The following is a 16090-nucleotide window of genomic DNA, read 5'->3' as shown; positions in this document are numbered from 1 at the left end:
CACACACACACAGCACAGCATCTAACAACAGACGGCTGTGCCACCAGGGGGCCTGCTGGTACACAACAGGAGTAAACAAGTAAATAGCTTACAATAAATGAGTCTCTTTACACATTTCCAAAATGTCCGGGTTAGTCAAGGACAACAGCTTCGATGAAAAGAGTGCATATATTGAAAAAGGAGGCTATTTGTAAATAAACGTGTGAGAGTGTGTGTGTGTGTGTCACTGTGGGACGATAATTGGATGTAGAGTCGGCATCATGTTCATCAGACGGCAGAAGGACACTTGACTGGAAATGGGCCGGATTTGAGCAGGAAATGGCCAGACACAAATTGCAAACTACATTCTTAACAACCATATCCATCAGGTCATCCATCCTTATAGCCATCTAACCATTCCTCTGTCCAATCAATCACAAAATCTATCATCCCATCACTCACTAAATCCCTCCATTTCACTGCGATTTGCTCATTTTCCCTCCCTCTCACGCAGTTCATTCATTTGCCCCCTTCTTGACGGTGGCAGCTAAAGGTGTTTACTCTTCCTGTGACTGTCAGGTATAAATATTGATGTGTGGATGGTCCGATTGAATGTCACAATCCGTTCAGATAGTGAGAGAAAGAGAGAAAGACATTGTTGTGATCCTTTATGCACTTTAGAGTTCCATAAACGATCAACTTGAAGTGTCCGTTCCAGACACTTGCCTGAAGATTTTTCAGACAGATATCCATGACACTTCATATTAACAAAGAAACTCATGGAAGTATTAAAGAGCTAGTTCACCCAAAAATAAAAAAATTCTGTAATTAATTACTCACCCTCAAGTCGTTCCAAAGACCTCCGTAAGACCTTCCTTCATCTTCGGAACACAAATTAAGATATTTTTGATAAAATCATAGAGCTTTCTGACCCTGCATAGACAGCAATGCAACTACCACATTCAAGACCCAGAAAGGTAGTAAGGGCATCGTTAAAATAGTCCATGTGACATCAGTGGTTCAACCGTAATTTTATGAAGCTACGAGAATACACAAAGATAAAAGAAAACTCTTGAAAACAAAGAAAACTCTCGCATTCATGAGAGTACCACGTGTTGAAAACTGACATGGAATAGAAGAAATTGTTGAATTATTGAAAGACATTTTTGTTTCCTTTGCGCACAAAAAGTATTCTTCATTTGTGTTCTGAAGATGAAGGAAGGTCTTACGTGTTTGGAACAACATGAGGGTGAGTAATTAATTACAGAATTTTCTTTTTTGGGTGAACTATCCCTTTAAGTATTTTCTTTATTTTCCATTATAACTTTATTAATTTTTTTAATTAATTTAAAATGTATTTAAAATCTGTCTGGAAAGATATATACACTGCTGTATATTTTGGAGTCAGTACATTTTTATTCCGAAAGGAATGAATACTTTTATTCAGCAAGGATGTTTTAAATTGATCAAAAGTGACAGTAAAGACTTTTACATTGTTACAAAATAAATGTAAATAAATGCAGTGCTTTTTAACGTATTGATAATAAAAATAAATGTTTCTTGAGCAACAAAACATCATATTAAAATTATTTCTGAAGGATCTTGTGACACTGAAGACTGAAAACTTTCCATGAACACATTTAAAACAGTTATTTTAAATTGTAATAAAATTTCACAGTATTACAGTTTTTTTCCCCCTGCATTTTTAATCAAATAAATGCAGCATTGGTGAACATAAAAGACTTTCAAAAAGCATTTAAAAAAACTTACTTACCCCAAACTATTGAATGGGAGTATAAGTGCTTTACAAAAATAAAAGATTCACATTTATGCTTTAATTGACATTCTGATTTAAATGTATTAATAAAAACAAATTTTTTTGAGTTACAAGTCAAAATATTTTTCTTTGTTAAAAAGCATAAATGTTGAAATAGAGAGTATAGTTTAAGTTTTCAACCTGCAACATTAAAGGTGATAACTTTTTATGTATTATTACTAACTTTTCGATTCATATCCCTGCAGCCAGGAAACAAACACTTCCAAAGCAAGGTGAAATTCTTCTACTTAGTTCTGAGTTTTAAAGCTATTTGAAAGACACAGATACACACTTATACGCCCACTCGCTATCTGGCAAATACATCTTAACATGCATACGGACACGTACCTGCAGCCTTTTTTCATTCTTATAAACACATCTTGCCTTTATTACTGATATAACGTGACGTCGAGAGTGACTGACTGAAAGGGAACGTCTCGGTTACGTATGTAACCCTCGTTCCCTGAAGGAGGGAACGGAGACATCACGTCCCGTCGCCACAGCTCCTGTACCACCGCTGAGCGGCCGGGTCACCGGCTCGGCTCCTCAGCGAAAACCTGAATATGCGCTGCACCTGCTGCCTACTTATACTCACGCTGTGATCAGCAGCAGCTGGATGCAATAATCGCATGCCAATGTGCATTGGCTCGTTTAGTTTACACTCGAAGTAGATTGGTCCCTCTAAGCGAGATCCCAATTTCGTCGGTCCTCCGACGTGACGTCTCCGTTCCCTCCTTCAGGGAACGAGGGTTACATACGTAACCGAGACGTTTTCTTGCTACATCTTTGCTAATATAGCTTAGCATCCCATATGGCCTCGACATGAGCTTGTATTTCAAGGTGAATTGAACTCATCTCTAATGCATCAATTGGCTTACCATCATATATGGCAATACACTAAAGTCTTCCTGATTTAGTTGTTGCTGGAGTATAACAAGGTTAGACAGGCACATGAATCAGTTGTGTGAAAATGATGGGAGATTTTCACAGTGCATTAAGTCTTATGAAGAGGACTAATATTAGAAAACCACATATATTAGGTCACCACAGCTCTAACATACTGTACAGTGTGCAAGTGAAGAAGTTGACAGCTGCGTACTGTACCGCTAAATTTAGCCTCATTATTGGTCTCAGTGGTTGGACACATGATACCTCTCTGCCCTCCAATTGCTAAACAACAGTCCAGTGTATTAGTGTCTAGAAAGTAAGGTATATAATGATAAAGTGTCAGTAGTGTTGACACTTTGTTTGCAATTTTATTTTGTGGACTGTTTATTTGCAGGGACTAACTGGACTATGCTAACCAGCCAAACTGACCCCTTGGCTGCTATTTGAGCGTAAACCGCACTTCTCTGTCTCTGTCAAATAAGTAGCATCTCATCCTGCCAGTTACTGTTGCCATGTTTATGACATATTGATTTGATTTTGTGGAAAGCTGCACTGTGGTAAACAAAGAGCTCTTGCATTAGATGTGACAGGAACTCTGCTTGCTTTTGTTGTTCTCTGCCTTTTCAGATGTCTGTTGTATAACTTTATATGTATACAGCTGCACTCAAGCATCAGTGAAGGAGTATCTTAATGCATATCAATTGCATGTGGCATAAAAGAACACAACAAGAGGGTATTTTGTTTCATACGATGGTTAGCTGCTTCTAGTGTTGGGATATGTTACCTTTAAAAGTAATGTTATTTTATAGCACTTCTCATTATTTTACATTTTATGAAATGTTAGGAGTTCTTATTGTTAATTAACTATTAAAAAGTGTTTTCCTTAATTGAAATAAAGGTTAAATAAGATACACAGTAATCTATATATAAATATTAAAAATGTATACGAAAATTAGAAATGTTGCAAATGTTTTAGTTTAGTAACTAAAGTTACTGAAAAATAAACAGAAAAAAAACTATGCACCTAACAAAATCACTAAAACATTAAATAAAATGTAAAATAAAAACTTAATATATATATATATATATATATATAAATGTAAAAAATAATACATGCTATAGTATTATACAGCTAATACTAAACACTGGTTTTGCATTACATTTGCATTGAACATTTGTGAATACATTTTTCTAATATAGTTAACATACTAGTTTTTTGTAAGACTACATTATTACTTTGTCAGATTACTATTTTTATGATTTGTTTTGTTCTAAAAAAAATCTTCCTTGAAATTTTGTCATAATTATTCATTTTATTCTGTTTAGTTAGTAAAACTAAAATAAAATGGAAAACTAACTAAAACTAAAATGTAATCTAATTTTAGTAATCAAAAACATTTTAATTGATGAGACAGAAATTGAAGTGCAAAATGACACCAAATATTCAAACATTTCTAGATTTTAAACATTTCTAAATTTTTCTAGAAAGAACGTCACTGTACACACTGTAAAAATAATTCTGTAAAAAATGTATGGTAAAAAACTGGCAGCTGTGGTTGCCAGATTTTACCGTAAAAATACGGTAAAAATGTTTTAGGTTTTACAGATTGAACCTACATTTACATTTAAAACAGTATTTAATTAACTTATATAATGCTAATATACCAACTTATTGAAGTACTGAAATCTGCTTGTAATACTCTGATAACCACCAAAAGCAGGTGGTGATGAGAAAGTCACATGATGAAGCAAAGCTCATCACAAACAGCTTTTCTACAAGCTGAGAAGGAAAAATACCAGCGGTTTAGACATTAATGGCTGTGTGTTGAGTTATTTTGAGGGGACAGCAAATTTACACTGTTATACAAGCTGTACACTCAATAATTTACATTGTAACAAAGTGTAATTTCTTCAGTGTTGTCACATGAAAAGATATAATAAAATATTTACAAAAATGTGAGGGGTGTACTCACTTCTGTGAGATACTGTATATAGGAGGTGCACATGTGTCATTCACACAAACAGTAAACACCATCATGGTAACACAAATGAAACTGAAATAATGCAATAAACATTTATTTAACATAATTAGATGTAATATACAACCCTAATGAACACAACTGATAAGAAAAAACTAAAGTTATTTCAACTAAAAAACTAGTGCTGTCAAACGATTAATCATGATTAATCGCATCCAAAATAAACGTTTTTGTTTACGTAATATATGTGTGTGTACTGTGTATATTTATTATGTATATATAAATACACGCACATGCATGTATATATTTAAGAAAAATATGTTAAGTTTATATATTAAATATATTTATATATTATATAAATTATATGAATATAAATATATACATGTAAATATTTTCTAAATATATGCTGTATGTGTGTGTATTTATATATTCATAATAAATATACACAATACACACATATATTATATAAACAAAAACTTTCATTTTGGATGCGATTAATCATTTGGCAGTACTAGAAAAAACATAAAATGTGAAATGTAACGCAGGGAATTCTGGGAATGTCAATTCACGTTTTTTTCACTGTAAATTATACGTTCTTTTTCCCTTTCAAAAACTGTATATTACCATACAATTACATGTAATGTCCAATACAGTTTTTCACCATATATAGTAGGGGAACTTACCGTTAACCAAGTAATAGATTTTTACTGTAGCATTTTACAGTCTTTTACCATTAAAATCACAGTCTCCAAAAAGTAATTTGCTCACATTACAAGTAGCGTGTTACAACGGCCCTCAACGCACTTTCTTCAGTTTCTTTTATTAAAATATAACTTGGGTAAGGACATGTGTGTACTAGAGTGTTCTAAAAGATCAGACGGTGGTGGAACCAGTGAGCGTCCCTCGTTCTGTGTTCCTGCTCTCTTCTTGGGATTTGAGTTATTCATAAGCTGTGAAGTCATCGGGAGCGAGGCTGTCTGCAGTGCTCCATTACTGCCAGCTCCCACCGTGCAGCAGCGTCGCTCTCCTGCTTCGCCTCATGTCGGCCGTCTCTGACAAGACTCTGATCTAATAGACCTGAGTGATCTGCCGGTGGCAGCAGGAGGGAGATGCACAGTGGCAAAGTCTTTAGCTGTTTACAGGGATCGTCTGTTATCTTTCACACAATCTCTCCTGCCTTCGACTTTCCTCCCTGTCTCACCTCCTCCCACTCAAGTGAGAGATCTTGCAGACCCATAGAGCGTGGGAGAATTGCTTGCAGTTGGGTCAACGCCATTTAAAAAAAAAAAGAGTTTCCACCAAAATTAGTATTGTATCTGGTCGGTATTGAAAAGTCCATTTTTAATTTTGCGCAAAATGTGATATCCGCCGTGTTATTCTGTCATGTTTTCTCCCTATTTCTCCCTATCTCCCAAGTCTGTGCATCTGTGCAAGTGCATACTATATTTTCATCTTATCTTTCATTCTGTGCTGCTTGATATTCATTTTATAACTTTACAATAGAACTTTGAGACCTCTGAATTGTAGCAGGTTCATTTGCAAGTGCTCAGAATTGAGGAATAATAAGTTGTGCCACTTTTTACTTAAGTTAAATGAGATGTCTGCAATCAACAGAAATTCCAAACATCTATTAAAGGTGGGGTAAGCGATTTTTCAAAAACGCTTTAGAAAACTGATTCGGGTCAAGTAGCAAAACAAACTTGTAGCCAATCAGCAGTAAGGGGCGTGTCTACTCATGATGTGGAGGAGAGAGAGTTCAGTCCACAGGATGGACATGAGCCGAGATAGAGATGGCGGATAAAAAACAAAAGAGGAAAACGTCTGCGGAACAAAAGAAGGCTTAAGGCAAGAAGTAGGACCCGTGTAAATATCGGGTTAAGCTTTCCAGCGCTGGAGAGAACTCAAGGAGCGGAGGGCCTGTGATCGGATGCCGAGGTTGCTTTGTTTCTTCTCGATAGGTGACTTACACCATAACAGCTAAAGTCTGTCTAGTACACTGGACGCGACAAAGCGACCGTTGAAAATCAATACGTCATAAATAGAACGCAGCAGCAGTTTTCTGTCGGCGATTTGTCGTGTCATGCCGCGCTGCATCCAGTGTAGACAATAGATAGACAATAGATATGTACAGTATATACTGTATATCTATGGTGTAGACAGCATCACTGATTATAATGAGTTCCATAGTATTTTGTCGCGCCGCGTCCGGTGTAGACACGTTGTTACATTGGTTTTGCTTTGTTTCACAGAAATAATCGTTGCCTGGGTTGCGTGCGTATGTGTGGGGCGGAGCTATCAATATAGGGGCTTTTTGGAGTTGTGGCGTGTTTGTTTTGGTGATTTCAAATGTCAACATTGGCTACCAGAAATCGTTTACCCCACCTTTGAACAGGGCTTTAGAAATATGACTTTTCAAAGAATTAATCATTGGGAAGTCTTAATACAATTTACATTTCAAGTAAAAAAAACATTTAAATGAATTAATGCACAAACCTATTTTGATCACTTTTTGTTGCACATTATTTGCATTTTCATAAACCACACCACTGGCACAACTTACCCCGACCCACATTGTTTTGGGAAAAATGGTTCATTTAATAATTCATGATGGATTTTTAGCCAAATAATTGACATGTGTTTATAGATGGGTGATTCACCATATTTTTAGACTTGAATAATATTTATTTTTATCTGCAGTGGGGAAAATGTATTTTTGACATGCAAAAAACAGCATAAAAACGATTCTTATGTGCATGTCTCAGTTATAGGCATGAATAGGTTTGGTTACATGACACAAATTATGCACAGTTTGCTAGATTAAAGGGGCAACGGTATGTGGTGATCCTTATGCTCGTATACACTAGCGTACCACAGCACACAGTATTGCCGCCAGATTAAGTATAATGCATTATGACACAAATTGTGCTGGATAAAACCGGCTCACCAGCAGGATTCTATGAATTTATGAATAAAAGAAAAGAAACACCATGAATATTTTGCAAATTCTCTTTGAAATTCATACTCTCAGTTATCTATGGGAAACTACAACCTACAGTATACAGCGTCCTCATTACAGGGAACTTCCACATCAGATTAGCTGTAGGTTTATGCGCCAGTGCAATGAACTTTATTGTTTTCCAGAACTTTGTGAAGACAAGTTTTTGTCTGTTATAATTACATACACTAAACAGATTTTATTAGCATTCATTATACATGAAAATATAGGGAAATATATGATGGCTTTTGATGAATCAGTCAAAAACTTAGCAACCCATTTTACTTCTGTAACATCATGAATTTCCAAGTGCAGGTCAGGGCTTGATTTTAGCCATGAGGAATTGATTGATTTTTAATTACGTTTTCAATATCAAAATCAATAAACAGACTAATGTTACTAACTATTAAGGGTTGCAAATCAGCAGCAAATCAGATGTTGTTGTGTGCAGGAAACACCGATGTGACCAAACTGCAAATTAACGCACACAAAATTTTACATTATTGCAATTGGAAAATGTTTATTTTTTGGTCATGTGACCAATTTGTGACAGATGTAGTTGCAGACCGGAGCCCTGAAATGTCATGAACCTGAAAAGTTTCAGGGAAAGAATAAGGGGCGGTTTCTCGTTTTTTTAAAACTGTTTTTCTGTGTAAAGGTGCTAAATTATATATTTTTTTCGGTAACACTTTACAATAAGGTTCCATTAGTTGATGTTAGTTAATGTATCAACTAACATTAACGAACAATAAACAATACATTTATTACAGTATTTAATAATCTTTGTTAATGTTAGTTAATGAAAATACAGTCGTTCATTGTTAGTTCATGTTAATTCACAGTACATTAACTAATGTTAGCAAGCACAACTTTTGATTTTAATAATGCATTAGTAAATGTTGAAATTGACATTAGCAAAGATTAATAAATGTTGTAGAAGTATTGTTCATGCTTAGTTCATGTTAACTAAAGTAGTTAACTGATGTTAACTAATGAACCTTATTGTAAAGTGTTACCTTTTTTTCTTTGTGACAACATGCACCAATGAATCATTCACAATAGGAAATGCTTTACGAAAGAAAATTAAGAGTTTGGTTCCAAAACATGATAAACGCCATTTAAAAAAAAAAGAGTTCCTGCCAAAATCAGTATTGTATCTTGTCGTTATTGAAAAGTCCATTTTTTATTTTACGCAAAAAATAAATAAATATCCGCTGTGTTATTCTGTCATGTTTTCTTAATTTGTGTTCCGAAGATGAACGAAGGTCTTATGGGTTTGAAATGACATGAGGGTGAGTAATTAATGACAGAATTTTCATTTTTGGATGAACTATCCCTTTAAATGCCGCTCCATCTGAAAGCACGTGATGGAGATTTACTACTAATCACAGAATCGGCTTTACTGATGAGATGCGCATGACAATCGCATGCGATTTATCGTGCAGCCCTAAAAAAAATAAAATAATTTTGACGGCATTGATGAACCTGTGGTGGTTTCTGCGGTGGGGAAGTAACGTAAGCTATTAATAAGATTAGTATTGACCAAGTTCAGAGGCTGTCATATGTGGATCAACTTACTTTGTTGTGTATTTTTAACCGTCTCAATATGAAAAATAACTTTTATATTGATTCAATGGATTTATTGCATTTTGGGGAAAAAATAATCAGTTTTTATTACAAGTCTTTGAAAATCAAAATCTGGATTTGAATTTTTTATGTTATTATAACCCAGTGGTTCTCAAACCTGTCCTGGAGTACCCCCTGCCCTGCACATTTTGCATGTCTCCCTCATCTATCACACCTGATTCAACTCATCAGCTCATTAGTGGAGGCTGCAAGACCTGAAGTGGGTGTGTCAGATATAGGGAGACATACAAAACGTGCAGTGCTGGGGGTACTTCATGGAGAGGTTTGAGAACCCCTGTTATAACCCAAAGACGCTATGTGAAAGTTAGAAACAGAAAATAGTGGTCTTGGTAAAGAAAACACATTTTTACTCAAATTAATCAAAATGGATTTATAGCGTTTTGGAACCAAACTCTTCAAATATACTCTTACAAATAAAGGTTCATTATTGCCATTTATGGTTCCATGAAGAACCTTTAACATCCACAGAATTTCCATTGCACAAAAGTTTTTTTATAGTGGGAAAAGGTTCTTCAGAATGTTAAAACATTCTTCCCGCTTATTAAAAAATGGTTGTTTTCAGTTTTGATTTAATGTACAAACAGATTACAGTAGAAAAAGCCTCTCTCACAAAAACAGGCATCTCCCCAACCTCTTCTCTTGGCCTGTAAATAATCTGGTCTAGCTCTCAAACCCGTGTCAGAGCGGTGCCTGCAATGAATCCATCAACCAAAAGTATCATGGCTTTGGCATCTAATCGATGCTACTCTCTGCCCTTCCATAGGTCAGTGTCAAAGCATTGAGACGTCTCTGCCAGAGTCTCTGAATCAGTATGACTCAGGCCATCTTCCAGTTTCGTTCCCTATTAAGTAGACATAGACTTCGGACTTTAGATTTTTCCAACGGAGAATACTAACGAATATGTTTCTGAATATCTTTGGACACACACTTCTGTTCATACACAATAACCTTTGATGTCAAGATGATGTTTGTCAGGCTGCTGGGAGACCATCTGGAGCTGCTGCAAGCAGTGGCACATAAACATTAGCAGTCGACCACAGGAGTCAACCTCCCTCTGTCCACCCGCCCTTTCTCTAAACTCTGTCTATGTAAGAGGTGGAAAACACAAGCAAGGACACTACTTCACTGAGCCATATGCTTCTTTATTTCAGCACATTAGGGCAGACTGAGGCTTTCATTATAACTTCTCGTTGGTTGCGTTTTGAATGTAAGCAGCTCAGTGAAATTTCCTGAACCAGAAGTTCACTTTCATGGTACACTGGTTGTAAAAATGTAAAAGACTGAAATGTCATCCTAACATTCGCTCTCTTTCTTTTCCCTCAGGTGCAAAGGTCATATTCTCCCAAGTACAGTCCATAAGAAAGGTGAGCCTATTCGTCTGAATGATCACAAGGTTTTACATTAGTGCTTCATGGCGTGTGCTATGGCTGCTGGAATTACTGTGCACTGGCACCACTTGGTGGCTGCCACTGGAGAGACAAGACTTTATTAAAAAACAACAACAACCTTATAGAGCCCATTAAATAGTTATTTTGTGTTGACATATTTTATTTTTAAACATTTTAGTCCTGTGGACTTTTAGAAATTAAACTCTCTGAAAATACACTTTTCAAAATCTCACTTAATTATTTAATTTAGAATGATTTGCTTATTTAATTTGTCTGCTAACAATATCCAGCAGAGAATACAGATTCAGTCATATAAATTCCCACCACATATCAAATTATGCTTTTATTTGAGAAAACACTGTGTGGAAATGATATTCTTAACTTTGGAATAAAATACGTAATTGTAATGGTAAATAGGTAATGCCTTACTAATTTCACCAGCTAGTATTTATGTATCATAAACACAGACAAATAATTTTTATTTTTATTATCCACACTTTTTGAAAACAACCCCGGGACAGTTGTAATTTTTACACAATAAATAATAAATGCTTTATCATTGTTTCTCACATTGTTTAGATGATCAGTATCAAAATAAAATTCATATTTTTTATGATGGCTTTTTATAGTTTAAGAATAAATGTCTAGATCTGGGACAAGGGCAAAACAAAAATCTATTTAAAAAGAGTGAATGAATGAATAAATCCAAGTTACGTTGAATAAAAATCTGCCCGTTACATAAATACCCCTGTGAAAAAGTAGTAAACTTTAGAGTACTTATTACACAAATAAATAATACTTTAAAAGAATATATTTAGGTGCAAATTTAATGTAATGTTTTTGAACACTTAACCGTATGTTAATTGCAATTAATATTGATAAATGAAAATACAGTTTACATTTATGTTATATGCAATAAGATAAACTTTAGAGTTCTTTAGAGCATTTATTTTTCTTTTTAAAAGTACACTTAAGTGTAAGAAACAAGTACATTTAAGTGGCCTTTTTTTTTTTAAATACACTTTTAGGATTTGAAGTAAACTACACTCTAAAAATGCTGGGTTAAAAACAACCCAACTTGGGTTATTTGACAACCCAGCTCAGGGTAAATATTGGACAGAGCACATGCTGGGTTATTTTGACCCAGCTCGTTGGGTTAAATGTTTTTACTCAACATGCTGGGTTGTTTTATTGAAGTCAACTATTTAAAAATTATTATTTAGCTGACTTACAGTGTGCTGGGAATTAAAAATCAATTACTAGAGGCAACAGCAATTATCAAAAGATAAACATTTATTATTAAGCAAGAACACCCATGGAAAAAATATAAGACAAATTTAATTTGTTTGGGTGAATACAACATAGTTTACGATATTACATACATTTAAACTCGTTTAACAAGCATTTTAGAAAACAAATGTAACATTTAAAGTAGCATTTTAATTTAAGTGTATTCAACTGTTCTCTGTAATCTCTTTTCACCAAAATAGTGCTAATTCTCATGCTGGTGTGTCGCTGAAATCTGAGCCGGTGAAGGGCTGCTGTTCGCGGGGGGAACTGCGAACTTCAGACCCCAACCTCGCATTTCACTCGTAGCTAAAAGATGCCGTGACTGACTCCATAACCTGCCCATTAACAAACAGTACTGAGATTAGAGAACATATTTTAACATCAAATTAAATTAAATTCAGTATGATATCGAATGAAATCAGTTAATGTTATGCAAGGCAAAAGGCATTTCCATCATGCGAAATGACCACTGCTGACACATCTGACTGACATCTCGTCCTTATGTTGTGTAGCGTAATATAATATAATTTACAGCACAGTAAAGACTTTATAAATGAAATAAAATGTATACAAACCTTTATTTCACTGAAGAAGTGCACCAAATCGGCGGTGGCGGTGCTGAGAACCGCTTTCTCCTTTAGAGGACTCAAAAAGCCCGCGATCTGACTGTTACTCAGCAGCTGGGTTGTTTCGTTGGAGACAGGCTCAACCCAGCGGTTGGCTAGAAAAAATAACCCAGCATTAAAAAGGACGCAGCAGCTTGGAACTACCCATCACATGGGTACAATTATTATTTTTTAAATAACCCAATAAAATGACCCACCAAGCTGAACCCAGCATTTGGGTTAAAAAAAAAAAAAAAATTACTAATTTTTTTTAGTGTGCAGAAAAAATACCCAGCACCTGGGTAAAAAAAACCCAACAGGCTGAATCCAGCATTTGGGTTAAAAAAAGAACCCAGCATTTTTTACTATAGTGCACATTTAATACAATTGAGCACACTTCTTTTTCACAAGGGTGTGCCTGAATTTGAAGAAACACTATTATTGTTGCTAAAAGTACTTTTGTTCTCTAAATTACAGGAACCGTGTCCTTATTGTCCTGACAATGACAGACAGTCTGATCCAACAGGAGACAACTTTCCTAGACCTGCACAACCGGTGCAGCTTCCAGTCTTCCCATGGGTCCAGCGTTCCTCTCTAATCAACCCCAAAGATATCACTGCTGCCCATGTCACAAAGAGCCACCGTAAACTCCTCCTTAAGAGCAGCCTGCTTGTCCAGCAGCTGAACGCTGACCCTCCTGGCCAGATCAAGGAGAACCCAGAGCGATTGACTAAGGTGCAGCTGTCCCGTCAGAGGCTGATGAGGGAGGTCTGTGCCAAATACACAAGTGGAACCACCAAACAGACTATAACCCGCATGCATGTGTCCCGTATCTTTGTGGAGGACAAGCACAAACTCCTCTACTGTGAGGTGCCCAAGGCGGGCTGCTCCAACTGGAAGAGGGTGCTCATGGTGCTTCAAGGTCTCGCTTCTTCCACTGGAGAGATCAAACATGACGAGGTGCATTATGGGAATCATCTCAAGCGTCTTGACTCGTTCGATCAAAATGGCATCATTCGTCGTCTGGAAATCAGTTAATGTTATGCAAGGCAAAAGGCATTTCCATCATGCGAAATGACCACTGCTGACACATCTGACTGACATCTCGTCCTTATGTTGTGTAGCGTAATATAATATAATTTACAGCACAGTAAAGACTTTATAAATGAAATAAAATGTATACAAACCTTTATTTCACTGAAGAAGTGCACCAAATCGGCGGTGGCGGTGCTGAGAACCGCTTTCTCCTTTAGAGGACTCAAAAAGCCCGCGATCTGACTGTTACTCAGCAGCTGGGTTGTTTCGTTGGAGACAGGCTCAACCCAGCGGTTGGCTAGAAAAAATAACCCAGCATTAAAAAGGACGCAGCAGCTTGGAACTACCCATCACATGGGTACAATTATTATTTTTTAAATAACCCAATAAAATGACCCACCAAGCTGAACCCAGCATTTGGGTTAAAAAAAAAAAAAAAATTACTAATTTTTTTTAGTGTGCAGAAAAAATACCCAGCACCTGGGTAAAAAAAACCCAACAGGCTGAATCCAGCATTTGGGTTAAAAAAAGAACCCAGCATTTTTTACTATAGTGCACATTTAATACAATTGAGCACACTTCTTTTTCACAAGGGTGTGCCTGAATTTGAAGAAACACTATTATTGTTGCTAAAAGTACTTTTGTTCTCTAAATTACAGGAACCGTGTCCTTATTGTCCTGACAATGACAGACAGTCTGATCCAACAGGAGACAACTTTCCTAGACCTGCACAACCGGTGCAGCTTCCAGTCTTCCCATGGGTCCAGCGTTCCTCTCTAATCAACCCCAAAGATATCACTGCTGCCCATGTCACAAAGAGCCACCGTAAACTCCTCCTTAAGAGCAGCCTGCTTGTCCAGCAGCTGAACGCTGACCCTCCTGGCCAGATCAAGGAGAACCCAGAGCGATTGACTAAGGTGCAGCTGTCCCGTCAGAGGCTGATGAGGGAGGTCTGTGCCAAATACACAAGTGGAACCACCAAACAGACTATAACCCGCATGCATGTGTCCCGTATCTTTGTGGAGGACAAGCACAAACTCCTCTACTGTGAGGTGCCCAAGGCGGGCTGCTCCAACTGGAAGAGGGTGCTCATGGTGCTTCAAGGTCTCGCTTCTTCCACTGGAGAGATCAAACATGACGAGGTGCATTATGGGAATCATCTCAAGCGTCTTGACTCGTTCGATCAAAATGGCATCATTCGTCGTCTGAAGACCTACACCAAAGTCCTCTTCCTGAGGGAACCTTTCGAAAGGTTAGTGTCTGCTTTTCGGGACAAGTTCGAAAGTCCAAACTCGTACTACCACCCCGTGTTCGGGAAGCCCATCATATCGAAATACCGCAGCAATGCGACGCAGTACGCCTTGCGCACGGGAGCGGGCGTGACCTTCAAGGAATTCATCCAGTATCTGTTAGATGTGCATCGGCCGGTTGGCATGGACATCCACTGGGAGCCCGTAGGACATCTTTGCAGCCCCTGCTTGCTGGACTATGATTTCATTGGGAAATTTGAGACTCTGGAGGAAGAAGCCAATTTCCTTTTGAGAAGTATCGGAGCTCCTAGCAATTTAACATTCCCTAGTTTTAAAGACAGGAACCCTAATGCAGAAAGGACATCTTTGGATATCACAAGGGGATATTTTGCACAACTAAATGTGACGGAGAGACAAAGGGCGTATGACTTTTACTACATGGACTATCTGATGTTCAACTACTCCAAACCGTTTAAAGATTTATACTGAGGCTTTTACGGTAGTCTAATGAACTTTCTGTTGGCCTGATGGTCACATTTTGTCCTAGTGAGGTTATTTTATTACTGTCAAATGTCATTGTTTATTTGATAGCAAATTTCAATGTGAAATATTACTCACATTATGTACTTATCTCTGCAGGCTGGTCCTTGCATTTATCTTGTTATTTACAAAACATATTCAATTCTATTCAGTAAGAAACCTCTTAATGGGATAATCTGCCCCAAAAATAAAAAATTGACAATTTACTCACTCTTCATGTCGTTTCAAACCTGTGTGAACAAATAACAAATTATTTTGAAGAATGTTTCAGCTGTTTTTGTAAAAACAACGAAAGTCAATATGGTCCAAAACAATGGTAGACAAAAACAAAATACATTTTTCAGAATATCTTCTGCTGTGAAGGTGAGTAAATGATGTCAGAATTTTCATTTTTGGGCAAACTGTCCCTTTGTTGTGTGTGATTTGTTTTCTCAGACTGCCAAGAATGAATAGACTGTACTAAGAGTGTCTAAAAGTTATCATAATGTAATTTATATTAGTGTTGAAGGAAAGTGTCCAGCTATGAGTATCACTGCTCAATATAACATTGCGAAACATTTTCAACAACGAGACAGATCATTGCTGGATTTAGTGTGGTACATCTGGACTGGTAATGGTAAAATCTCATTTTTTGTGAATTTATAAAAAACTATTTGTCTACAGTGTGTCATGTATTAG

The 16090-nt window shown here is 36.6% G+C and overlaps 1 protein-coding gene across 1 annotated transcript in view; it reads left to right on the top strand.

Annotated features, from left to right (window-relative positions):
* LOC107554932 (carbohydrate sulfotransferase 8) overlaps positions 1-15597 on the top strand; it is a 54815-nt gene extending 39218 nt beyond the window's left edge. The window contains exons 3-4 of the mRNA XM_016237595.1: positions 10628-10668; positions 14282-15597. Of these exons, the coding sequence (XP_016093081.1) occupies positions 10628-10668; positions 14282-15361 (1121 nt within the window). The 3' untranslated portion in view covers positions 15362-15597. The remainder of the gene's footprint in view (positions 1-10627; positions 10669-14281) is intronic.
* Positions 15598-16090: the final 493 nt, after the last annotated feature.

Source organism: Sinocyclocheilus grahami, unplaced genomic scaffold, assembly GCF_001515645.1.
Source record: "Sinocyclocheilus grahami isolate Dianchi unplaced genomic scaffold, SAMN03320097.WGS_v1.1 scaffold520.1, whole genome shotgun sequence".
NCBI lineage: Eukaryota > Metazoa > Chordata > Actinopteri > Cypriniformes > Cyprinidae > Sinocyclocheilus > Sinocyclocheilus grahami.
Note: the sequence above shows the minus strand (reverse complement) of the source record. Positions and strands in the feature narration are given on the sequence as shown.